At 45.3% G+C, this 27,924-nt stretch overlaps 1 protein-coding gene across 15 annotated transcripts in view; it reads right to left on the reverse strand.

Moving 5' to 3' along the window:
* Positions 1 to 27,924, reverse strand: part of NOX4 (NADPH oxidase 4) — a 298,783-nt gene that overhangs the window by 109,727 nt on the left and 161,132 nt on the right. For 14 of the 15 annotated variants that reach the window (XM_056561416.1, XM_056561413.1, XM_056561415.1 and 11 more), the window contains 3 exons: positions 26,346 to 26,418; positions 23,408 to 23,488; positions 12,139 to 12,370 (listed from right to left, as the gene is read on the reverse strand). In XM_056561416.1, coding sequence (XP_056417391.1) covers positions 12,139 to 12,370; positions 23,408 to 23,488; positions 26,346 to 26,418 — 386 coding nt within the window. The remainder of the gene's footprint in view (positions 1 to 12,138; positions 12,371 to 23,407; positions 23,489 to 26,345; positions 26,419 to 27,924) is intronic. The other variant, XM_056561410.1, reaches the window with a different exon arrangement.

Below are 27,924 nucleotides of genomic sequence, written 5' to 3' on the forward strand. Positions count from 1 at the left end.
TTCCTCAAATTAAAGCCCTTCTATGGGATTCCGCACTCCCATTCACACGTCTGAATTTCTGCTTGCGGAATTTCACGAGTGGAAATTCAGAAGTGTGAATCCCATAGAAGTGTGAATTCCATAGAATGGGCTTTAATTTGAGGTGGAATTCCGCAAGCAGAAATTCTGCCATCTGAATAGACCCTATAAATTTGTAACCTGAAGTCAACATTTGGCTAAGCTCCAACTCTTCCCTATTGGGCTTTTTTCCAAGTTCCTCAATTAAACAAGTTTTGTCGGTCCGCTATAACCAGAACGTCTTTATAATAATCAATTCTCATCTGTAATAAAACACGAAACAAACTCTAAACTAATGAAACTGAGCTTAGAAAAGTTCCTCATTTCAGCTATCTGATGGTAAAATGTGCCTCTTAAGCTCCCAAATTAACTTTTTGACCTCAAGAATGGAAAGTCAGTCTGATCTGCAATACTTCAGAAAGATAAAGCCGAAAATTATTATGATTATTAAAATTATGCAGAATTATTCAGTGCGCAGCCCGTATCTATGGAACTTTATAGTACCACCACAATGGATACGTTATCTTAATGTAAAGTATTCATAATATAACATTATCTAAGACCAGGGATAGGAAGCTGAAGACATCACCCTGGGGGCCCTCTTAATCTCCTCATCATCTGGGCATGGTTTTGGTTTTCTTTTTGTGTGTGTAGGTGGGGTCATCACCAGAAAATCTAATAAAACTAGTATACCACTATATACAGTGCTCCCTCAAGTTACAATATGATGTTGTTCCAGGAAGACCATTGTATTATAAAACCATTGTATGTTGAGACCATAACTCTATGGAAACGTGGTTATTGGTTCTAAGGCCCCAAAATGTCATCCAAAAATAGCAAAAAGTGAGAATTAAAGAAAAATAAGATAACTAATACATATAAAGGAAGTCCTTACATATAAAAGTAATAAAATATCTGCTGGGAGCTGTAACTCTTTTTATTATAAAAATGCAAAACAAAACTGATACAAAACATTAAACAAAAACAAGCTTAACCAGCTATAACAAACATAACATAAATAAAATTGCAAAAACAAATTCTGCCTAACCGGCCAGCCCAAATTTACTAAAATACACTTTTACTTTTCCCCCATACCAAAATAACACACACAAACACGCATTCAAAAAAAGCATTCAAAAAAAAATAAAAAAAAAAAGAGCCCAACTTGGCTTATAAAAATAAAAAAAAATAAAAAATATATAAACATAAAATTCAGCACAACTTGGCTATAAAAACAAACCAAATGAAAAGGAACATAAAAGTAGCACAACTTGGCTATAACATAAAAATTACCCTTACCACGGGGGGGAAGAAAAGAAAAAAAAAAAAAAAATTAATATATAAATAAATTGCTCAGCACAACTTGCGCAAAAAACTACGCTCTGCCTCCCAGCCAGAGATCCACCGGTGAAAGAAGGGCAAGGAAAAGCAGCACGGAGACGCGGCCGGAGAGAGGGCCCAAAGAGCCCAGTCCCACGCACTGCCCCTGCACAGCCGCAAGGCCCGCAAAGCACGCCCAGCACGGCACGGAGCCGAGGACGGCCAGAGAGGATCCGCGCGCAACCCAGAAACCGGCGAGCGCCGGACCCAAAAAGAGCAAGCCAGAACTGAAGAAAAGGACAACACCGCCGAAAAGCGAAACCGCGACGCCAGAGGCGAGGAGAGCAGAGACACCGGAGGGGAGCAGCTCCCCGAAGGAGGGAAAAAAAAAAAAAATACACAAACATGTGTACATGCATATACACAATCAAACACACACACACACACATAGATATATATATATATATATATATATATATATACATATACATATACATACACATGACACCGCTTTTTTTCCCTTTTTACTGGCCCGACTGCCACTATATAATATAAAACAATATAAATACAAACACAATATATACAAAATCACAGAAAATGTACAAAAATATAGTAAATACACTACAAAAAAATAAAATAAAATAAAATAAAACAGAAAAACACCTACACTAAAACTGTCCCCTCACCCACACCACCCCTCCTGTACGTGGGTCAGAGTCCATACCGTCCATACAGTTCTCAAAGTCCAGTCCTTAACTGACCCATGTCAGGTCCCCAAAACACCATAAAACCACCACCCACAAATACACCCTCCCCACCTAACACTCCTCCCAACCAACTTATATACAAACTTATACACTCTTAACCACAACCCCTTTTAGGACCAAGTTTGGTTGCCTGTAAGCCCTTCATACCATGTCCACTAAAAACAAAACAAAAAGCTAATGTGTACATGCATCAGCCCACCACCAGGGAGAAGGATGGCAGACCTGATACATAAATCATTTTATACTCTTTCCCTAACTCCCCCTACAATTCTCCCTAATTCTATCCCTACAATAAATCTGACCCTGCCCTCACCCTATCTCTACCCCTATAACACTGCCCCTAACCAAAAATAAAAGGTACTCTACCCAAAAGGTTTAGTACCTAGGGCACATGAAATGAGAAACCTCTCCACAGGAGAGATGCCCTACTGGTACCAAGACTGCCATACTCCAAAGACATGATCTTCCCGAGGTCACCGGTGATGTTCCTACAGACCTCCACCTCGGAGAGGATTTTCTGTTGGGTCGACACTAAGCACCGTGCGTTCCACGTGTAGTACCTAACCACTAAACTGACTAAAAATAAAGTGCCCCGATCTCGGCCACCCAGGTTCCTGAATGCCCCATAAGCCCACTCCGGATAGGCAAGGCCGGCAAGTTGATTCCAGCCGATGGAAGCGCCCACCCTGTTATAGACCCCTATGTTAAAGGGACAATGAAGCAGAAAGTGGTCCATGCTTTCCAGCGTGTCCCCGCACTCTTCTCGGGGACATCCCCGGTCATCAGAGTTCCTGTACTTCAGGTTGTCCTTTACACATAGCTTCCCCTGAAAGCAGCGCCAGGCCAAGTCCCAAAACTTCTGGGGGATCCTTTTCATGTTTAAAAGATACAACCCCACCCTCAGATCCCGACCTGGGCAGTCCCTGAGCGCCAGAGGCTTCTGGAAGTGGGTCAACAGAACCCGTTTGTCAAGGAACTGCCTTGACTGGGTCCTGATCTCCCACACTCCCAGACCCCACCGACGTATCGCCTTCAGAGTCGGGGTAGCGTAAGCCGGAAGATATCCATGGGGCGTACGGAGGTCCTTCACTTGCCCTCCTGTCTCCCATTCCTGGAAGAAAGGCCGAAACCACTCCCTGCAGGAGAGTACCCACGGAGGAGCCCTCTCTGACCAGAGGTTCGAGATGTTAGCTTTCAAGAAGGTGTTCGTTAAGAACACCACAGGGTTTACCATAGATAAACCCCCTAGTCTCCTCGTGCGGTACGTAACCTCCCTCTTGACTAGGTTCAACCTGTTCCCCCATAACAGTTGGAAAAACAGGCTGTAGACCCTAGTGTAGTAAGCCTCTGGTAAGATACATACACTGCCCAGATAGATAAACAAGGGGAGCAGGTACGATTTGGTCAGGTGTACCCTTTCCCTGAGGGTCATAGACCAACCCTTCCACTGGTTCACCCTCTGAGTGGCATCCTGGAGCTTACCATCCCAGTTTTTGGTGGGATAATCATCCTGGCCGAATGTGATGCCCAGAATTTTTGCTGACTCTTGGAGCTCTGGAAGGGTGTCCGGGAGATCAAACGTGGGATCTCCCCCTCCCAGCCAGAGACTTTCACACTTATCCCGGTTGATCTTGGACCCGGATGCCTCCGAGTAGCGGTCCACCTCTGACATCACCACATCGACCTCCTCCCGTGAGGAGACGAAAATAGTGACATCATCAGCGTACGCCACCACTCTCTGGGCGACATCCGGTTCCGCCAGAGTCATCCCGACTCCCGCCAACGGCCCACAATCTACCCTACGGACGAAGGGATCGATTGCGAACACGTATAACAGCGGGCTCAAAGGACAACCCTGACGGACTCCGGACCCCACCTCAAAAGAGCGGCCAGACCAACCGTTCACCAGCGGGAAACTCTCTGCCCCTGCATATAAGGTGACAAGCCAATTCACAAAAGTACTCGGTAAGCCATATCTCAGGAGGACGGACCAGAGGTACTCGTGGTTCACCCGATCAAATGCTTTGGCCTGATCCAAGGACAGCATGTACCCCTTCCAGAGACCCGCACTACTCCGCTCCACTGCCTCCCTGACACTGAGGACAGCACTTAAGGTGCTTCGGCCCGGAACAGAGCAGTGCTGGGCCCCCGAAAGGAGCCGGGGTGCAAACTTCACCAACCGATTAAACAGTATCTTGGCCAGAAGCTTCCTGTCCGTATTGAGAAGAGCTATGGGCCTCCAATTCTCAATCCGGCTAGGATCTTTACCCTTTGACAGAAGAATCAGGGCTGACCTCCTCATTGATTTTGGTAGAGTGCCCGAGGAGAGACACTCATTGAACACCTCAGTCAAGAGGGGAGCTAAAAACTCCTTAAAGGTCCTGTACCACTCGGATGTTAAGCCATCCGGACCTGGCGACTTCTTGGGGGCGAGCCCCTCGATCGCCAGTCTCACTTCCTCTTCCCTGATTTCTTCTGCCAAAACATCAAGAGAGGGGTCTACCCCTGGCTCAGGAATAGTTTCAGCCAGGAAAGCCGACATCCCGTCTCGATCTAGATCCTTCCTTCCCAAGAGGTGCGAGTAGAAGGATCTGACGACCTCCAGGATCCCTGATCTGGACCGATTCAGAGATCCCGTACTATCAATCAGTCCTGAGACCACTTTACTACTCACTGACATCTTACAGTTCTTGTAAGGGTCGGGCGAGCGGTACCTCCCGTAATCCCTCTCAAAAACCAAAGATGCGTGCCTATCGTACTGACACCCCATCAGCAAGGATTTCACTCTGGAGATATCCTCCCGGCTACCTCCAGTCGAGACAAGGAGCTCGAGTTTCCTCCTCAGACCCTGATACAGGCGGTACCTATTCAGGGACCTGAGGCTCGAGAGCTGGCGGAAGAACCCCGCAACCCGCTTCTTTAATATCTCCCACCACTCTGACTTACTACTACATAGGCCCAGTAAAGGTACCTGACTCTGAAGAAAATCCTCAAAGGACTGTCTTATCTCCGCTTCCTCCAGGAGGGACGAATTCAGCTTCCAATAACCTTTACCCATCCGGGGGGTCTCTGAAACATTCAAGGAAAACAAAATCATACAGTGATCGGAGAATTCCACCTCAACCACGGACACTGCGGAAGAGACGGCTTCCTCCTTTAAATAAAACCTGTCTATCCTAGACCTGCAGCTACCTCGATGATAGGTGAAACCCACGTGGCCTGAGGGGCTCCGGATGTGGGCGTCCTCTAGGCGAGCTTCCCTAACTATATTATTGAGGGCCACGCTATCGTAAGCCAGCGGACCATTGGAACCTCTCCTATCTTGGGACCTCGTGACATTATTGAAGTCCCCTCCAAAAATCACTTGCCGGCTAGTAAAAAGGAAGGGCTTAATCCTCATAAAGAGATCTTTGCGGCCCCACTTGGTTTGTGGGGCGTAGATGTTAATGAGCCGGAGCTCTTGCCCCTTCATGAGGACATCTAAGATCAGGCACCTCCCCATTTCTAACTCAATAACCCGTCGGCATTCAACCGGAGCGGTAAAAAGGACCGCCACCCCACTATACGGCTCAGCCGCAAGAGACCAGTGGGAGGGACCGCGCCTCCACTCTCTTCTGGCTTTTACCAGGGAGGCTAGATCTGACAACCTGGTCTCTTGCAGATACAAAATGTCGGCTTCAACACAGCCGAGAAAATCAAAGGCTGCGAATCTAGCCGTATCAGACTTTATGCTGGCACAGTTAATGGATGCCAGCGTCAATGGGGTGAGTGCCGCCATCATGGGTGATTAAGTTAGATGGCCTCACCTTTATTTCTTCTTCCCCTTCTTCTTCGTGCCCTCATCCCCAGAAGAAGAAGAAAGGGCAGGACCGCTTTTACCCCTTTTTTTGGACTCACTCTGGTCCATATGGTCCCCGTCTCCGTCCGACCCCGGTCTAGCCCTGCCCTCTGAGGAAGGTGCCTCAACAGGACAGGGCCCAGTTCCCCCCAGAGGCTCTCTCTCCCTAGGCACCTCGCCCTCACCTTCCCCCTCCAAGGAGGGGGAGGAGATGGTATCAAGGACGAGGTACCGGTTTGACAGGTCAACCAGAGGGGGGGCAGTCAGGCTTCCGCTTTGGACCCGGCCCGCAGTACGAGGGAGAGAGGGCTTGGACCTCTTCTTTCTCCCTTTCCTTTTGCCCTTGTCTTTCTTTTTGGCCTTCTCTACACTCTCCTCATCCACACTTTCATAGTGGGAGGAATCGGAAGAGTCGGCCATATTGCCTTCCTCTTCGCCCAGTCTCCTGACCTCCTCATCCAGCACGTCCTCCTCCAGGGCTTCAGTCATTTCAGGGCCAGCTTCAGGAGCAGGGGCCGGAGCTACCCCCGTCACTTGGGCACTCTCCTGCTCCCTACTCCTCCTCCGATTTTCCTCCCGCCTTAGTTTGGCGGGGCCCTTCTTCCTCACTAGCCCTGGTGCGCCCCCATCCCTGCTCGTACCCTCTCCAGCCGAGGCAACTTCACAGCTCTCCCCAGCCGGAGCGGCCGCCGCACGGGCGAAGGCGCTAGGACAACGGCTGAAAGGGTGCCCGAGGACACCACACAGATGGCAGCGGATCTGCCTACAGGATGCGGCCAGATGACCCACCCCACCACACAAAGCACAGACCTGTACAGTACAGGCTGCGCTAAAATGGGTGGGGCTACCGCACCTGTGACAGACCTTAGGCTGCCCCTGGTAGAAGACCTGGATCCTGTCACGTCCAAGGAAGGCGGCTGACGGAATGTGGGCAACCGTACTCCCTGAACGCCTGAGTTTGACGGAAAACGTCCAGGCCCCGGACCAGATCCCGTGCTCATCAATGTTTTTCTTGGGCATGTCCGTCACATCCCCATACCGACCGAGCCAGGTCATGATGTCGTAACAAGAAAGTGACTCGTTACGGGTCAAAACGGTCACCTTCTTGACCGAGTTCTGACGGGAAATTGCCTTTACGGCAAAATCCCGCCAGCCGGGCTCGTTCTTCGCCACCTCGTAGTTTGACCAGAAGAGTTCGAGACCCTCTGGCCGAACGAAACTGACGTCAAACTCGGACGTACCGTAGGGGTGGATCAGGGCAAAGATGTCACTCGCCCTGAATTCCATCTGGAGGAGGAGCTCAACCACTTTAGCGCGAGGTGGGCACGCATCCTCACCCCTCCAAATCAGACGGACCACATTCCTGCGGTTATTGTCCTGCCGGTTGTCGGGAGGGACCAGACCACCTCCCCATTCTGCTCTCGGAAAGCCCCCAAACCGTGCCTCTCTATCCAGAAAGACAGGTCGACCTCACCCCTTCCCTCTACCTGGATCGACCTGTCTCCCCTACGCAGAGCCTCCAGGAGGCGCTGTTGCAAGTAACCCCCGGGGACGGACGGAGACGGGGACCCCCCTGGACCCCCGGCAGCGACATTAGCATAGCTCCTAGGAGCAGTCACTGCCGGGGGGGCAGCCGGGCCAGACCCAGACCCAGACCCAGAACCACCATTCACACCACCACTTACACCACCACTCACATCATTCTTTTTCCCATTCATACCACTACTCCCACCAACATTCACTCCACTGACACTCCTCTCATCCACAACACTACTACACTCAGCATTCTCACTCATACCCTGCCTAACTGATTCTGGGCTGGCTGGGATTTGTAGTACCGCTGGCTTAATTTCCGGCTTGGCTGCTGCTGCTGATGATGATGATGATGGCTCCTCCTTCTGAATGATCAATGGTGCCTCCTGAGTCTGGGGCTGCCCCACCGAGCGCACCCCAGCTCCTCCCACGGCGCCATTGCCGGACACTGATCCCGACACCGGGACACTCCCCCCCCTCACAGGGGAGTGCCCTGCAGTGCCCGCAGAACACACTGTACTCGGGGGACCGCCCCCCGAGCACACAGACACAACGCTCTCTGGCGCCCGGACACTCCCCCCCCTCACAGGGGAGTGCCCCGCGGCGCCAGTAGTGCCCACAGTACTCGGGGAACCGCCCCCCGAGCACACGGCAGCATAACTTGCCTCTGGCTCTTGGACACGCCCCCTGCCACCCTGGGGCGGTCCTGCAGTGCCAGAGCTGCCCGGCATGAGCCCATCCTGCCCTTCCCTACCGACAGGATGGGTGGGCTTCACAACTATTGCGCCCTTAACCTTTCCTGACGCCTTACTGTACTCCCCGTGCTGGCCCCGCTCCACCACAGGAACGGGGTCTGGCAGTTTGGGGGAGCCCGCAGCCTGAACCAGCTTTGCAGCTGGCCCAGACTGCTGGAAGGGGACAAATACATATTGTACCGTCTCCTTTGTCTTCCTTTTCTTGGACCTCTGCTTGACCACCACATCTTCACACTCCTCGTCCCCAAAGGTGAAATTCTGGAGGTGGGCTGGGGACTCCTGCATCACAATTGCCTTCAGCAGACCCCCAGCCTCACCCTCCACGTCATCCTCCTCACTCTCGCTTGGCGGAAGTGCCACCTGTCCAGCCTCAATGTAGCTGTCCTGGGTCTGGGTGTCACCTGGAGTAGCTACAACTCCCACACTTTCCTCCATCTTCTCCTCTTCACCACCATCCTCACTATCTTCGCCGCCACTACTCTCCCCATCATCCACCTCCACCTTACCTGGGGATTTCGTGGCGGCAAACCGATTGCTGTTGATCAGCTTCTCCTTGAAGAGACCGCTCCCCTCCAGTATCTCCGCTCTCCTCGCCTCCAGCCTCACAATCTCGCCCTTCAGCGATGTTATCCTCTTCTTCAGTTCTGGCTTGCTCTTTCTGGATCCGGTACTCATCAGACTCTGGGTCGCACGCAGATCCTCTCTGGCCATCCTCAGCTCCCTGCCGCGCTGCTCGTACTCCGCAAACCTTGCGGCCATGCGGGAGCAGTATGTGGAACTGGACTCGCCGGGCCCACTCTCCGACCACATCTCCACACTGCCTTTCCGTGCCTTTCTTACACCAGTGGATCTCTGGCTGGCACCCGTAGCCTGGGTAGCAGAGCCTGCATTGCTGCAGACTCTGCCCGATCTTCTCCCGGCCGGAACAATGGCTGTCGAAGTTTTCACTCCACTTCCCGCCAGCCTGGAACGGGGAGTGGAGCCACGAGGCTCCATTGCAGGAGCTTCTTCCCCAGGAATCTGCCACAAACCTGGGGAAGGCTTGTTGGAAAACTCTGCTTGGTTCTGCTCTGCTGGAAGTCTCAGGAGACACACCCGCACACACCCTGCTGGGAGCAGTAATCACTGTCTATGTAGAGGACAGGAGCTTCTTCAGGGTCCTGTACAGTACACAGTGTCCTAAAAAAGTAACATGGAGCAGCCCTCACCTGGTGTCTAAAGGAGCAGCTAACCCTGGTACAGGTAAAGAGTACAGAGCATGTAATACCTCCCTGTACTATAGGGGGCGCCACCAGACAGGAATTCAGTGCATGCACTTCAGTAATACAGGGGTTTTACCAGTGAATGTCCATTCTGATTGGTCAGTTCTTACAACCATTGAGACGTTTTGCAGATCTGGACTATCTGTAGCATTGTAGGTTGAGTTTGGTTTCAAGTCTACTAGTCTACTAGTGTAAATGGGGGATATGGGTATAGTTGAATCATCCATAAACTATATCTGAGTGACCATGTATATGCAGCCACCTCCCCATGCTCACATACTTCAGATGGACTTCAAGGTGTGTGGAAAATCAGTGCTTCCCAACCTCGTCCTCAAGTCCCACCAATATTCTGGGTAATTTCAGTTACTCTATTGAAATAGAACAGTGAAAAATTCAAATCCTGGACTGTCTACTCTGCCCCTAGACATCTTATTCCCTAACCAAAAGATTTAGCAAAATCTGGAGGGCCACAGTTTGAGTCCACTGATTTACCTGAAAATAAACATGGATTTGCTTTCTCCCAGCCCAGTCCACAACCAAATAAAGGGGATTGCGGTGGGTCCCAGTGGCCGGAACACCCCCCCCCCCTCCCCCCACGATCTCCGGGCCGGCACTGCAGCTTTCTGAACATGGAAGCTTAAAGGGGTATTCCAGGATTTTTATTTTATTTGACTATGCTACAGGGGCTGTAAAGTTAGTGTAGTTCATAATATAGTTTCTGTACCTGTGTGTGACGGTTTTCTCACAATTCTTCTGTGATTTTAACCCCGATGTTTATTTTTACCAGCATACAAAATGACAGAATCTCAGATTTTTCCCAGCTTGCAATGCGGCCGAGTCCTGACTCACTAGTCATCTGATGACAGGGAGCCTGTCTGCTTTAATGGAGCGATCGCTTGCTGGGAGAGAGATCAATCTGCAACTAATGTAACAGCTGTAGGCACCCTGATTGAAAACCACAGGTCTTTTGTTTCAATGGGTCGGGTGGCTGATGTGTGGGAAGGAGGAAAATGGCATTGTGGGATTTGTAGTCAAAAAAAGTCAAACAGGAAATACAAGGACACAAAAAGCTAGCCACAGTGTTATGGTAATCTCACAACATAGCCATTTAGCCCCAAGACAAGTGCAGATCCTTCCTAAGCATGTCCATTACTGCCTGCCAGGTACGTACTAAAATCACCTTATGGTGGAAAACCCCTTTAAAGCTTCCATGTATGTGACGTCCCTCTATGCCCCTCCATTCATGTCTATGGGAGGGGGCATGAGGGCTAGTACACAGCCGTCACGCCTCCTCCCATAGAGATGAATGGAAGGGAAGCTTGATGGCTGTGGTCGCTCATCATCCAGCACGGAGCAGAGTTTGCTCCATGCATTGGATGATTTGGGTGCCACACTGGAGATTGCGGGGGGTCCCAACACCCTGACCCCCACGATCAGATATCTTATCCCCTATCCTTTGGATAGGAGATAAGATGTCTAGGGGCGGAGTACCCCTTTAAAGGTTTTTTTTTTGGCCAAACACATCTTATCCCCTATCCAAAGGATGTGGGGCTGAGTCTCCAGTCACGGAAATCGCTTTGTTTCTGGGACTGGAGACGTTAGGTCACGCCACGCCCCCTCGTGACGTCATGTCACGCCTCTTCCATTCATGTCTATGGGAGGGGGCGTGACGGCCATCACGCCCCCTCCCATAGACATGAATGGAGGGGAGCGTGGCGTGACGTCACGTCTCCAGTCCCGGAAACAAAGAGGTTTCTGAGACTGGAGACGCAGCCCCGCATAGAATGCGGGTGCTGCACGGGTCCCAGCGGCGGGCCCCCTGCAATCAGACATCTTATCCCCTATCCTTTAGATTTATTTGGCCAGAATACACCTTTAAAGGGTACTCTGCTGGAAAACCTTTATTTTTTTTAAATCAACTGGTGCCAGAAAGTTAAACAGATTTGTAAATTACTTCTATTAAAAAAAAAAAAAAAAATCTTAATCCTTCCAGCACTTATTAGCTGCTGAATACTACAGAGGAAATTCTTTTCTTTTTGGAACACAGTGCTCTCTGCTGACATCACAAGCACAGTGCTCTCTGCTGACATCTCTGTCCATTTTAGCAACATATGCTGCATATGTTTGCTATGGGGATTTTCTCCTACTCTGGACAGTTCTTAAAATGGACAGAGATGTCAGCGGAGAGCACTGTGCTCGCGATTCAGCAGAGAGCTCTGTGTTCCAAAAAGAAAATAATTTCCTCTGTAGTATTCCGCAGCTAATAAGTACAGGAAGGATTAAGATTTTTTTTATAGAAGTAATTTACAAATCTGTTTAACTTTCTGGCACCAGTTGATATAAAAAAAAAAAATAATAATAATGTTTTCCACCGGAGTACCCCTTTAAGGACTGGGATGTGGACTGGGCTGGGAGAGAGCAGGTCTATGTTTACTTACAGATAAATCAGTGGTCTCAAACTGTGGTCCTCCAGATGTTGCAAAACTTCAACTCCCAGCATGCCCGGACAGCCGTTGGCTGTCCGGGCATGCTGGGAGTTGAAGTTTTGCAACATCTGGAGGGCCACAGTTTGAGACCACTGAGGTAAATATTACTAACACACTTACCTCTGGGAAGTGGGGATGAAATGCCGGGTCTTTGGCGCATATCCTAAATGTACCATTGTTAATGAAAAGTTCTTCATGTGTGTTAAATGGACTTGAGGCCAGTTGTTCCGTATTCAGCAAATATCCCTCTCCATTAGGTTCAGTAAGTGGAGCAGAATACTTCATGGTCCTGTTTAGCTGGAGGCAGCCGGGAGGGTGTTCTTCTAAATTAGTCTGATATTTTAGCACACCTCTAGAAGAGAAATAAAGATGGATGAGGGGCTGGAATCAGTATGCTAAGAGCTCATTATCGTCACCTCAAGAGGTCTTGGATTGCGGGTTACTAGGGTGATTGAAGAGCAAGTGTTTAGGGATTTCGGCATTTTGTAAAAAGTTCACTGCGTACTCGGCACGTTGCTGTTCACCTTCTCAGATTGCAATTTTTTTGTTAATATATTCTCTTATAAAAAAAAAAAAAGAAAAAAAAACTTTTGCAGTTAAAGGGGTACTCCACCCCTAAACATGTCATCCCCTATCAAAAGAAATGTTTGATCGCGGAGGGTCCCGCGATCTTTGGGCCGGCTCTGCGCTGCGGCGTTACGGTCACAGAAATCTGGGGCTTCCGTGATTGTGACGTCACACCACACCCCCTCCATTCTTGTCTATGGGAGGGGGCATGGCGGCTAGTACATAGCAGTCACACTTCCTCCTGTAGACGTGAATGGAGGGGGGGGCGTGGTATCTGTGATCACCAGTCATCCGGCACGGAGCAGCATTCGCTCCGTGCACCGCATGACTGTGGTGCTCGGCGGAGATTGTCCTTTGGATAGGGGATAACATGTCTAGCAGAGGAGTACCCCTTTAAAGCATTACTGTAGAAAAAAAATTGAGGTGTCCGAAGGACATAAGTTTCTATCGGTCGGAGTCCAATAGAAACAAGCAGAACAAGCAGGTCGCCGCTTCCCTTTCTGCTCTATGTCTGAGTCCTGGATGGGCCCCATAGACTTACATTATGGGTCTGTCCAGGTCACGTGACACAGAGCTGAGAGAGAATCCGTTAAGTGTGCACTTTTCCTGCCTCTTTCTCGTGGGTTGGGGTTTGAACACTCAGACCCCGACCAATGTTTTTATTACAGTGCCCATATAAATCTATGAGGAATGGTGCAAATACAGCTTCAACAGCTTTTGTCCGAACACTCGTCCAGCCGACAGCTGTCTCTCCTATTACATAGTTGAATAGTTCAGAAGGTTGAAAAAAGACAAGAGTCCATTAAGTTTCTCCTATGACCCTACTGTGTTCCTACTGTGTTGATCAGAGCAAAAAACCCATACACATAAAGGTTTGGCTTGGCCGAGCATTCGTGTTCTGAATCGGAAGAGGGACAGTAAGCAGCTGTGAAACCGCTCTGTGTAACGTCATGTCCCCACTGCCGGCGAGGCTGGGATTCGCATGGCAGGACTTGCCCGTATGCGAATTCCAGCCCATCACTCACCTCCCTGGTCTTCCGTGTTCTCAGTCCCGGCGCGCGTGCCTCCGTCTCCTAGGGCGCGCGTGCGCCGGAGCTCTGTGATTTAAAGGGTCAGTACGCCCTAATTAGTGTCTTCACCTGTTCCTTCCCTATACGTGTGCACCTCCCCCTGCCCTGTGCCGGATTTTTGTTGCCCTAATGCCTGAGAGAAAGCTACTGTGTTTCCTGTGTTCCTGTCTCTCCGTGTACCTGATCCTTGTTCCGTGACCTGACACTGCTACTGTGCTGCCTTCCCTGACCTTCAGCTATCCTGACCTCATCTTGTCCTTATCCATCTGTACCACGATTCATCCCAGCAACCTGTGTGGACGAGTTGTGCCATGGGTAGCGAACTGGGTGCCGCCTGCCGCAGCAAGACCATCCTGCTTTGCGGCGGGCTCTGGTGAAAACCAGCGGCACCTTAGACTCCACTCCTTGGCACGGCTCAAGTCATCATCCACACAGGCCCAGAGGATCCACCACCTGCCATGACCCTTACTCTCTGGTTGCAGTTCTCCAAAAACAAAAGGTTTGGGCACTTGAAATAAAACATGACCGATCCTTTTCTCCAAGTCCTGCCAAAATTAGTGGGTTTGGCTGACTTTTCACTAGTTTGAGGGTCTTTACTTTGTATTACTGTAATAAATTTTCCTTTTATTCATTCCAGCACACAGAATGCTTTTAACCTACTATTGGTTGTTTTTGCAAACAGACAGCAATTTAGCTCCTCCCTGCCATCAAACTTGTGATCTAAGATTTAATCTTCCTAAAGAGGACCTGTGGCCACCCCCTGCACCCTCCCCCCCCCCCCCCCCCCAAAAAAAAAAAAAAAAGAAAAAAGAAAGTATGAAATTGAATAATGAATAAGTCGCTTACGGTGCCCTTTTTACAGTTTCTTGATATGCCCTTCTGTTCCTGAGATATAAGGGTTTATATTTTGTCTGACAATTCAGGGAATCAGTCAGATGGGCGTGTACTTTCTTTTAATATTGGAAGTGACAGGTGATGGGAGGGATTATACAGTCAGGGGGTGAGTATTAGGCAGACACGCCCCTCAATGTACAACATTCACACTGTCTGACTGTATGGTCCTGCCCATCACCTGATATCCAAACCCGTTATTAAAATTAAGTTCCCGCCCATATTTCAAGAACAGGAGGAAGCAAGAAAATGTAAAAAGGTTTGGGATCATGGCACCCTAAGCTCCTAAACATCTTTTAACCCTTTAACCTCTTAAGGACCCAGCCATTTTACACCTTAGGACCCGGCCATTTTTTTGAACATCTGACCACTTTAAACATTAAAGTCACTTTAAACATTAATAACTCTGGAATGCTTTTAGTTATCATTCTGATTCCGAGATTGTTTTTTCATGACATATTCTACTTTAACATAGTGGTAAAATTTTGTGGTAACTTGCATCCTTTCTTGGTGAAAAATTTGAAAATTTTATGAAAAATGTGAAAATTTAGCATTTTTCTAACTTTGAAGCTCTCTGTTTGTAAGGAAAATGGATATTCAAAATATTTAATTATTTTTCACATATACAATATGTCTACTTTATGTTTGCATCATAAAATTGACAAGTTTTTACTTTTGGAAGACTCCAGAGGGCTTCAAAGTTCAGCAGCAATTTTTCAATTTTTCACAAAATTTCCAAACTCACTATTTTTCAGGGACCAGTTCAGGTTTGAAGTGGATTTGAAGGGTCTTCATCTTAGAAATACCCCACAAATGACCCCATTATAAAAACTGCACCCCCCAAAGTATACAAAATGATATTCGGTCAGCCTTTTAACCCTTTAGGTGTTTCACAGGAATAGCAGGAAAGTGAAGGAGAAAATTCACAATCTTCATTTTTTACACTCGCATGTTCTTGTAGACCCAATTTTTTTATTTTTACGATGGGTAAAAGGAGAAAATGTATACTTATGTTTGTAGCCCAATTTCTCTCGAGTAAGCACATACCTCATATGTCTTTGTAAAGTGTCTGGTGGGCGCAGTAGAGGGCTCAGAACCGAAGGAGTGACAAGGGGATTTTGGAGAGTACGTTTTTCTGAAATGGTTTTTGGGGGGCATGTTGCATTTAGGAAGCCCCTATGGTGCCAGAACAGCAAAAAAAAAAACACATGCCATACCATTTTGGAAACAAGACCCCTTGAGGAACGTAACAAGGAATTAAGTGAGCCTTAATACCCCACAGGTGTTTCACGACTTTTGCATATGTAAAAAAATAAAATAAAATTTCACTAAAATGTGTGTTTCCCCCCAAATTTCACATTTTTGCAAGGGTTAACAGCAGAAAATACCCCCCAAAATGTGTAACCCCATCTCTTCTGAGTATGGAGGTACCCCATAAGTTGACCTGAAGTGCACTACGGGCGAACTACAATGCTCAGAAGAGAAGGAGTCATATTTGGCTTTTTGAGAGCAAATTTTGCTCGGGGGCATGTCCCATATAGGAAGCCCCTATGGTGCCAGGACAGCAAAAAATACCTACATGGCATACCATTTTGGAAACTAGACCCCTTGAAGAACGTAACAAGGAATAAAGTGAGCCTTAATACCCCACATGGGTTTCACGACTTTTGCATACGTAAAAAAAAAAAAAAAATTCATTAAAATGGGTGTTTCCCCCCAAATTTCACATTTTTGCAAGGGTTAATAGCAAAAAATACCCCCCAAAATTTGAAACCCCATCTCTTCTGAGTATGGAGGTACCCCATAAGTTGACCTGAAGTGCACTACGAGCGAACTACAATGCTCAGAAGAGAAGGAGTCATATTTGGCGTTTTGAGAGCAAATTTTGCTCGGGGGGGATGTCGCATTTAGGAAGCCCATATGGTGCCAGGACAGCAAAATAAACCAGGGGTACAGTGAGCATTTACCCCCACTGGTGTCTGTCAGAACTTTGGAACAGTGGTCTGTACAACATTTTTAATTTGCACAGCCCACTGTTCCAAAGATCTGTCAGACACCTGTGGGGTGTAAATTCTCACTGCACCCCTCATTACATTCCGTGAGGGGTGTAGTTTCCGAAATGGGGTCACATGTTGGGTTTTGTGTTTTTTTTGCGTTTTTCAAAACCGCTGTAACAATCAGCCACCCCAGTGCAAATCACCTCAAATGTACATGGTGCACTCTCCCTTCTGGGCCTTGTTGCGCGCCCCCAGAGCACTTTGCGCCCACATATGGGGTATCTCCGTAGTCGGGAGAAATTGCATTACAAATTTTGGGGGCCTTTTTTCCCTTTTACCTCTTGTCAAAATGATAAGTATAGGGCAACACCAGCATGTTAGTGTAAAAAATTTATTTTTTTACACTAACATGCTGGTGTAGACCCCAACTTCACATTTTCATAAGGGGTGAAAGGAGAAAAAGCCCCCCAAAATTTGTTAGGCAATTTCTCCCGAGTACGGCGATACCCCATATGTGTCCCTAAACTGTTGCCTTGAAATATGACAGGGCTCCAAAGTGAGAGCGCCATACGCATTTGAGGCCTGAATTAGGGATTTGCATAGGGGTGGACATAGGGGTATTCTATGCCAGTGATTCCCAAACAGGGTGCCTCCAGCTGTTGCAAAACTCCCAGCAAGCTTGGACAGTCAACGGCTGTCCAGCAATACTGGGAGTTGTTTTGCAACAGCTGGAGGCTCCATTTTGGAAACAGTGGCGTACCAGACGTTTTTCATTTTTATTGGGGAGGGGAGGGGGGCTGTGTAGGGGTATGTGTATATGTAGTGTTTTTTATTTTTTATTTTATTTTGTGTTAGTGTAGTGTAGTGTAGTGTTTTTAGGGTACAGTCACACGGGCGGGGGGTTACAGCGAGTTTGAGCTGCCGCGCAAAATTTGCTGCATCGCAAACTTGCAGCCTGATACTCACTGTAAGCCCCTGCCCATGTGAATGTACCCTGTACATTCACAGGGGGGACCTCCAGCTGTTGCAAAACTACAACTCCCAGCATGCACAGTCTATCAGTGCATGCTGGTAGTTATAGTTTTGCAACAGCTGGAGGCACACGGGTTGGGAAACACTGATTTAGGAAACAGACAATGTTTCCCAACCAGTGTGCTTCCAGTTGTTGCAAAACCACAACTCTCAGCATTCTCAAGCATGCTGGGAGTAGTAGTTGGCAACATCTTTAGAGCCAGATGTTGCCGAACTACAACTCCCAGCATGCTTGGAGTTGTAGTTTTGCAACATCTGGAGGACTACAGTTTGCAGACCACTAATACAGTGGTTCCCAATCTGTGCCCTTCCAGATGTTGCAAAACTACAACTCCCAGTATGCCAAAACTGTCCAGGCATGCTGGGAGTTGTAGTTCTGCAACATCTGAAGGGCCAGATGTTACAGAACTACAACTCCCAGCATGCCTGGACAGTAAGGGCATGCTGAGGATGTGTAGTTTTGCAACATCTGGAAGGGCACAGTGGTCTCCAAACTGTGGACCTCCAGATGTTGCAAAACTGCAACTCCCAGCATGCCCAGACGCCAAGGGCTGTCTGGGCATGCTGGGAGTTGTAGGTTACAGGGTCCCATTACAGCAATGCATGTCGCTTTACGGCGACGTGCATTGCTGTAAAGGGCCCGACCGCGGCTGAAGATCTACTCACCTGTCGCCGCCGCCGCCATCTTCCTCGCCAGGATCCGGGTCTTCAGGGACGAGGTAAGTACCGGGGCCGGTCCCCAGCACTCCCCCGTCCCCCACCGCATCCTCTGGTCTTCCTCCCGTCCTCTCCGGACTTTCAGGGGCCGGGCAGGGCGGGAGGAAGTAACCGCCCCCCCTCCTGCGATTGGTCGGTTAACTAACCGACAGATCGCAGGAGATCGGAGGAGGTGGCAGGTTTGCCACCTCGCTCCTATATTTCAGCATGGTCCTGGCTGTCTGTGACAGCCGGGATCATGCAAAATTACCGGGCGGTCGGGTCCCAGAGACCCGATCAGCCCGGTATCGCCGCAGATCGCAAGGGCGATTTCCCTACATGGCCCCCCTCGGCGTTTGCCCTGGATGCCTGCTGAAGAATTTCAGCAGGCATCCAGTTCCGATCTCTGCCCGGCGCGCGGCAGAGACCGGAAAACGCCAGGGCGTATGGATACGCCCTGGGTCCTTAAGGCCCAGGGTGTGAGGGCGTATCCATACGCCCTGGGTCCTTAAGAGGTTAAGGACGGAGCGTTTTTCAGTTTTTGCACTTATGATTTTTAAAAGTTAAGGAGAAAGAAACTAAACGCTTTCAATTTTGCACATACAGACCCATGTGATTTCTGCATACAGGGATGTATTTTATTGGTACCATTTTTGTTTTGAAGGGACTTTTTGATCGCCTTTTATTCATTTATTTATGGTATAAAAAGTGAACAAAAATACGCTATTTTGGAATTTTGAAATTTTCTACAAGTATGCCATTGACCATGTGGTTTAATTAATGATATATTTTTATAGTTCGGACATTTACACACATGGCGATACGACATATGTTTATATTAATTTTTATTAAAAAAAATTTTATGGGAAAAGGGGGGTGATTCAAACTTTTATTAGGGAAGGGGTTAAATCAGATTTATCAACTTTCTTTTTACACTTTTTTTTAATACGGTTATAGCCCCCATAGGGGACTATTACATGCAATACACTGATAGCCAGCACTGATCAATGCTATGCCATAGCATTGCATTGATCAAAAATTTTCAGCGCTGGATTGCTCCAGCCCGGATCTCAGGCTTGGAGCAATCAATCGCTGATCGGACGCGTGTCCTCAGCTGATCGGGACACAGTGGTTTCACTGCGGTGGTCCCGATCAGCCCGACTGAGTTGCCGGGATGTATTTAAAAAAAATGTTTTTGTATTTTTTTACATCTAAGGGGTTAATACTGGACATCGACTTTCAAACTGTTCCGAATCATGGAGCCGGTGCCGGGAGCTCATGATGTCATAACCCTGCTCCCTCATTACGTCACCCCCCCCCCCCCCCCTCAATGCAAGTCTATGGGAGGGGGCGTAATGGCTGTCATGCCCCCTCCCAAAGACTTGCATTGAGGGGGCAGGGTATGACATCATGAGGGGGCGTGGCTATGCCATCACGAGCTTCCAGCTCCAACGTTAGGAACAGTTTGTTCTGAATGCTGAGCAACGGAGTACCCCTTTAAGGGATTGTGCCCAATCCACTTATTCTTAGGAAGACTAGCTGCTGTCAAAGGAGTCTGCAAAGGCTTTCTTCCCTCTCACTATCCGAAATACATGCACACTAGGCTAATCCAAACATACAAGTGTATGGGGGAATGGTTTTCCACCTCAGCCAGAGATCACCTAATGATGGCCCCAGGGAGCACTGCAATTGGGCTCCATGAGAACGTTGACAGTGGGAGAGCCAGAAAGGACTAGTGTATATATTATATAATTTTTCTATTATTTACTAGCCTTAGCCTAAATATTTAGGTATTCCACCCCGAAATATACATTTTGGGGTATGTGTCACCTTTTTTTTTTTTTTTCTGATTAAAGCCATATAATAAAAATTGTTCTTTTATTCTAATGTGTTTTTATTTTTTCATTTTAATTTTTTATTTATTTCATTTTCTTACATTATTGTGGGGTCAGCCATCTTGCCTGAGCTGTATTTAACAGCATTTAGGGATATGCTTTACAGCAGGATCCAAGGACCCTAGGCAACAATACACAGGACCTATCCTATTCAAATGAATTGGATACATTACTGACCACTCTCAGTGAGCCAAAAGTCATTCTACGGGGCGGGGGGCGGCTGAACTCTCCTGTGAGTGGTGGTGGATCTGTACAGAACAGGAAGGCTCAGCTTAGTTTTAGCCCTAGTGGCCATAATGAAAACTGTAGGATTTTAGGATTATTTTAAAATAAATATAGTAGTAAAATACTAAATTAGAAAAAAAAAATCAACAAAAATTGTTAATTGTTAAAAAAAATATTGTTAAGATAAGAACTTGACTTAAAGCGTACCTCTAAGATCCAACAAATTTTTTATATATATCACTCAGTACCTAATCATGACCATGTACATCTAATTTTTATGTGTCTAGCACCTTTATTTTTTTTTTTTATTACACTTTTAATTTAGCTCACTAGTCTGAATTCCTCTCAAAGGGAGGGGGTGTGGCCTCACTGTACAGGACTCCGCCCACTCCCTCAGTATGCTGTCTGCTCACATCTCCCCTAGCATTAGCAAAACTACAACTCCCAGCTTGTCCTCACTGACAGTAGCGGGACACAAGCTGACAGTGGGAGGATTTTTCCTCCAGCTCTGAGCCCTGCACTCACAGCTGTCAATCAAGGAAGTGTGTCCATGACATAGGTGATGACTCATAGACACAGCAGGACTAGTATGTGTCCAAGCAGGCAGGGGGGGGGGGGGGGGCAGTTGTTTGACTGGCTATTTTAGTATGAAATACTGAAAATGTTCTAATGAAAGCAATTGCAAAACCTATTGGTTATACATGCTTTACAACATATCAAAAGTTTTTTGTATCTGACAGTGCCCATTTAAGTAATGTGTCATTTTATTTTTATGATACATTTATGATACATTCATAAACAAGTCCCTGATATGTGGCTAGCACATAATATCTTAGCCGTATAGCACAATGCTGTAAAATACAATACACAACCAAATGTCAAGGAAGGAGCATATTACAGAAATGCAAACAAAAAAACTAATAAATAAAAAATACCATTTCCATCCTTTTAGATGTCATCAAGCAAATGTCAAGGAAAAGCTCTGTAATGAAAAAGCTCTAGTACAATAAAGAGTGCACTTCATCACCATAAAGCTCAGCTCCTGAAAGCTGTTTGTGTTCAGGATTACCAAGCAACACTGTTATGGTAACGTCATTACTCATTATATATGTACGTGAGGAATCCGATGAGCTGCGATGAGCGTCCGGGCCGCCATCCCTTCGAAGATTAAGTGCAAAACGGCCATTTGTTAATTTATCTCCATGTTTAATAAATGACTTTGTGTCTCCGTACGTCTTTAAGTCATCAATTATTAATGATTATCCTCCCTTAAAGCTACGGAGCATGCAAGATTGTAAATTCATTCACAATAGCCGAACAGATGTCCCCTCTGGAAACATCCAATAGATGCCTTAATCCTCTGCTGTAAACCACTTCTTTAGCTCATATGAATGATTGATCTGGTAGTAATTCAATCTATATATTGCACATACATCTTACAAAGCCATGGCTGCCATTTTTCATAATAATTATAATAATAATATAATTAGACAAAAAAATCTGACTCAAGGAGCCGAAACGCGTCATGACTGGATATGCTGTTATGGCTTCTTCATTAATATTCAAATATTTTAGGTCCATAGAATACTATTCCAATTGATTGAGTAAAAAAAAAAAAAAATAATGTTTTTGTTTTAAACTCTCTTTAATTCTCTGATTCTTCTTTTGTCTCTTGGAACCAGTCTCCTGTATTGCCCCTTGGTTATGTGTTCTGTTGTTTGTGCTGATGTGGAGTCAATAGTCCCATCTTACAGTGGTCCCTCAATTTAGAATGGCCTCAGGTTACAATATTTTTGGACCATTGTAACTTGAACCCAGACTCAACATACAATACTACAGACAGTCCAGATCTGTGAAACGTGTCAATGACTTGAAGATCTGACCAATCAGAATGGGCATTCGTATTACTGAAGTGTATGTACTGACTGGCCATCTGGTAGTACCCCCTACAGTACAGGGGGGTATTACATGTTCTGTACTCTTTACCTGTACCAGGGTTAGCTTCTCCTTTGAACACCAGGTGAGGGCGGCTCCATGTTACTTTTTTAGGACACTGTGTACTCTACAGGGCCCTGAAGAAGCTCCTGTCCTCTACATAGACAGTGATTACAGCTCCAGAAGATCTTTATTACTTTTATATGTAAGGATTTGCTTTATCTATATTAGGTATCTACTTATTCTTCAATAATCCTTACTTTTTCCTATTTTTGGATGACATTCTAGGGCTTCAGAACCAATTACCAGGTTTCCATAGAGTTATGATCTCAACATACAATGATCTCAACATACAATGGTCGTCCTGGAGCCAATTCATATTGTTATTTGAGGGAGCACTGTAGAAATAAGGTAGTTAGAAGGGTTCCCCCAGGAGGGTTAACAAATTATCAGGGGCCCTCAGTGACAAAATGCTTGGGGAACACTGAATGCAACCAAATTCAATAGTAACACACATGACTGCCTTTACAGCTATATTTTTTTCATTCTGGACCCTTTTGTTGGCCATGCGTTTTGGACTTTTTATGTTGCAAATGAAAATAACCATTACAGCTAAAGAAATAAAGAAAAAAAACATCTACAGCACAAATAGATAAAAATGGGACAAAATGCCCCCAAAATACATACATTTCAGCAATTTTTCGGAAAAAGTACTTTAAAAAAAAAAAAAAAAAAAAAAAAAACTATGTAAACAATGTCGAAACCTGGGTTCATACAATGTAAAGGTAAAAGAAATATACTGTCATAAATTATTATTATTTATTTATTTTTTTTTTTTTTAAAGAAAGCCTGATCACTGAAAGCCGCTTTCCCAGTTATGTTATCTTACTGCCATATTTTTCTTCTGACTTTAGGATTTGTAAGACACCTCCAGGTATACAGAAACATGTATTTATTTATTTTTTTGGCATTTCACAAGGTAGAAAGTTTTTTGAAAAAAAAAAAAACCTTTTCTGGAAAACATTTTGTGATTTTTTTTTAATGTTCTTAGCTACAACAATAAAACTTTATAGACACTCACCCTGCAGCATGGACCAGGAGAAGCATATAGAATATAAAAAATAGGTTGTGTGTGTGCAGGAAGATATCAAAATTACATGCCCTGTGGAGAAAACAGAAAATTTATGTTTTTTGTTTGTTTTTTTAAGACATAACTAGAGATGAGCGAATCAAATCGGACAAAGTTGAATTTGTTCCAAATTTCATGAAAAATTCAATTCGAACCGAATCTGAACTTCGACTCTTCCTTAGCGACATCCCTGCGATCGTCCTGTATAATGTTTAGATGCGATCGGCTTTCTCCTGCGCTCACATTCTGCAATAGATAGGACGATCGCATCGGGTGTCAGGCATGACACCTGCTGTGATCTGTCCTTAACTTCAGGTACTACTGCTCCCAACATGGAGCACACTCTGCTCCATGCTGGGAGCAGTAGTACCTGCAGGTAAGGAAAGATCACAGCGGGTGTCACTTCTGACACCCGATGCGATCTTCCTGTATAATGTATAGATGCGGGCGGCCGCTCTTCTCTGGTCCCACTGTAGTATGAGTATATGCCATATATACCTATTATTCATATTTCCTGCAGAGAGCTGTGAGTGGCTGGAACCATCTGGTCAATCACATCTCTCTGTGGGAAATATGAATAAGTGATGTGAAAGGAGAAAGGAGAAAGCTGCACCATCTCTGCTATAGTATGGATGATCGCATCGGGTGTCAGGAGTGATACCTGCTGTGATCTGTCTATTAGTACAGGTACTACAGCTCGCATCATGGAACAGTCTGTTCCATGCTGGGAGTAGTAGTACTACCTAAAAAATGTTAAAAAAATTGTGAAAAAAAGTGAAACACACACTTTATTAAACACAATATTAAAATACATTACTAATAAAAAATGTAAAAAAAATTAATGATAAAAAATATGGTATATTATTTTAACATTTAAATGGCTCCTTTCTACATTTTTATTATTGTCGGCTACATTTTTAGGTCCCTGTCCGCCCACATAAATTGATCCCTGTTTAAAAATTTACATTAACATTTTTTTTTTGTCTTTCAATTTTCGGGAGCGGACAGGGACCAGAAAGTTCAGTGCTCAATATTACAAATGAATGAGGAGTGCATTTCATAATTTTTTTTTCTACTTTTCGTTCTAAATCATAATTTTTTTAAATTTTCACTTTACTTTTTTAGCCCCATTTTTAATATTGAGCGCTGAATTTTCTGGTCCCTGCCCGCTCCCGAAAATTGAAAGACAAAAAAAATGTTAATGTTAATTTTTCAACAGGGATCAATTTATGTGGGTGGGCAGGGACCTAAAAATGTAGCTGACAATAATAAAAATTTAAAAAGGGGCCATTTAAATGTAAAAATTATATATTTTTTATAATAATTTTTTGAAATTAGTAATGTATTTTAATATTGTGTTTAATAAAGTGTGTGTGTTTCACTTTTTTTCTCTATTTTTTTTTTTTTTACATGTTTTAGGTAGTGCTATTACTCCCAGCATGATGGGAGCTGTAGTACCTGTACTAATAGACAGATCACAGCAGGTGTCACTCCTGACACCCGATGCGTTTGTCCTTTCTATTGCAGAGATGGAGCGGCTTTCTCCTGCGCTCACATCTCTGCACTGTACTCCGCTGGCCAGTGATGTGAATAGAATTCACATCACTTATTGATATTTCCAGCAGAGAGATGTGATTGGCCAGATGGTTCCAGCCACACTCAGCTCTCTGTGGGAAATAAGAATAATAGGTATATATACGGCATATACTCATACTAGAGTGGGACCAGAGAAGAGCAGCCGGCCGCCCTCATCTATACATAATACAGGACGATCACAGCGGGTGTCAGGAGTGACACCCGGGGCGATCTGTCTATTAGCACGGGTACTACTACTCCCATTATGGAACAGTCTGTTCCATGCTGGAAATAGTAGTAATACCTAAAAAATAAAGTGAAACACACATACACTTTATTAAACACATTATTAAAATATATTACTAATAAAAATTTGCCAAGAATTTATTCGGATGGACTCAATTTTATTTTATTTTTTTTATTCGGCGAATCTGCCGAATCGAATTTTTCAAAAATGTGCTCATCTCTAGACATAGCCAATAAACAGTTATATGTTAGATTGCATTAGTTTTACTGTCAGTTCAAAGAACTAGTTTTTTGTATTAAAATTTTATAAATTATATAAAAATGACTAGTTTCACTCCAATTTATATAAAAACGGCCAGTCTGAACCCAATTGAAGCACAATGCGCCACTGTTTATCCCCGAGATGTGTGCCAAATTAGTAAAGCAAAAAAAAAAATTTTTTTTTTAACAACCCAGATTCAAATAGGGGAAAAAAACCTACCACTATAGTAAATCTAGGCCAATGTATTGGGTGAAATTTATGGTGAATCCATTGCACAATCCACATTAAAACCAATGTAACATATGTAACGGTTTAAAAATGTACTATTTATTTTATAATTTGAAAACTGTAAAAGAGGATGTATAGTGGGGGTTTTTTATTACTAAAAGTGGAAGGCCTAGGTTAAAATGTTGTTGTTTTTTTAAATAGATATTCACTTGCTGTTCCAACAGTGCCTGGTCCCTGCTGCTTACCACTTCCTGGTCTCCTGTTGACAAAAAGAAATTCCAGCTAAACTAGTCACTGGCTAAGGAGGCTCGCCTTGTCTTGAGAATAAGCCAAGAAGAAGTAAGCAGCAGGGACCAGACCTTGGTGGCACAGCAGCGGCAGGGGATAGCAGCATGTGAGTATGTTTTTTGGCCACTTTTAAAAAAAAGTTGGTGGGAAATTATATAATTTCACAAAATAAAAAAAGTAGTTTTTGTCAACTAAATGTTTTTTTTTTTACACTTTTTTGTTAGGTGAAAACTGCATACAAAATTCTCCTGTGTGCCGTATGTATGTAGAGCCTGAAGGTAGATGATTTACCTTATCGATGCAGTTGAGGCCGTGGACATAAGAAATAATATCAGCACCATCAAGACTCCGGTCACCCCCGGAACTAAAACAAAAAAGGAAATTTCATATACTATATCATTACTACTTTCTTCAGATGAAAAGCAGAAAACATTGACAACCTTTTATTTACACGCCTCAATGTTGATACTGCAACACCAAGAAGGAAAAGTCGTGGAACCATGGAAACCACGGGTCCCGGGCACAATGATAGCCGGAGATGGATCTGGAGACCACATTGGCAATGCCATGAAGAGGTTGTCACAAGGGAACACAACATAACAACACTGCTACCGTGTCCACAGACTTGTCTCCAATCGAGCACCTCTGGGTCATCATTGGTCAGCTATTGCAAAGGGAGCAGCTTGGAACAGATTTGTGTGCCCATGTACTTTCAGCGTGGCACAACATTTCTCTAAAAACTCTTAATAACTAAAGGCTAGTATGCCAAGGTGTGTAAGCGTGTGTATTTCTGTGTGTGGCTCTCATGCTTTATAATAAATAAATCAAGATGTTTTATATCTTTTTTTCCCCATGTTTTATTATTTGTATATCATTAACATATGTATCAATCTACTTAGTAGGCTAAATAGTGCCTTAAATTGTTCTGTACCTACCAGGTACACTTTTTCTATAGGGTAAGTGGAAATTATCTCCCAATGCCACCCACCCACAACGTCTCACCTGATGTGTCCATCATGAGGTATGCACCTATGTCAAATCACCTGGTTCCAGATAGTTATACAGATTACTAGTTTACCACTATTTAAAAATCTTGATCTTTCCAGTACTTCATCAGCTGCTGTATGCTCCACAGGAAGTTGTGTAGTTCTTTCAGTCTGACCACAGTGCTCTCTGCTGACACCTCTGTCCACGTCAGGAACTGTCCAGAGCAGTTGCAAATCCCTATGGCAAACCTCTCCTGCTCCGGACAGTTCCTGACATGGACAGAGGTGGCAGCAGAGAGCACTGTGGTCAGACTGGAAAGAGCTACATAACTTCCTCTGGAGCATACGGCAGCAGAATTAAATTATTAAATACAAGTAATTTACAAATCGGTATAACCAATTACCAATTGATTAGAATTTTTTTTTTTTATCACCAGAGTACCCCTTTAAGCAATCTTGGGGCATATGATGGGGGAATCTAAATAAAAGAAAAATAATAATAATAATATTCAGGAGTGAGATAGGTCAAGCGTCACGCCAGATTTCTCTGACTGAAAATCCATCCCATACACCTGAACAGTGCTGTTTCTGCAGCAAATCTGCTCTTACTACACCCCAACAGACTACTGTTTGCTAATAGTAAGCCTGGAAATAACCATGGTGTATCATTCATCCAGATGATAGCGGCCATATCGGGTGGGTTCAAAGGTCCCTGACTAATTTTCTTTGTATACACTACTCAAAAAAAAATAAGGGAACACTTAAACAACACAATGTAACTCCAAGTCAGTCACACTTCTGTGAAATCACACTGTCCACTCAGGAAGCAACACTGATTGACAATCAATTTCACATGCTGTTGTGCAAATGGAACAGACAACAGG

Source organism: Hyla sarda, chromosome 2, assembly GCF_029499605.1.
Source record: "Hyla sarda isolate aHylSar1 chromosome 2, aHylSar1.hap1, whole genome shotgun sequence".
NCBI lineage: Eukaryota > Metazoa > Chordata > Amphibia > Anura > Hylidae > Hyla > Hyla sarda.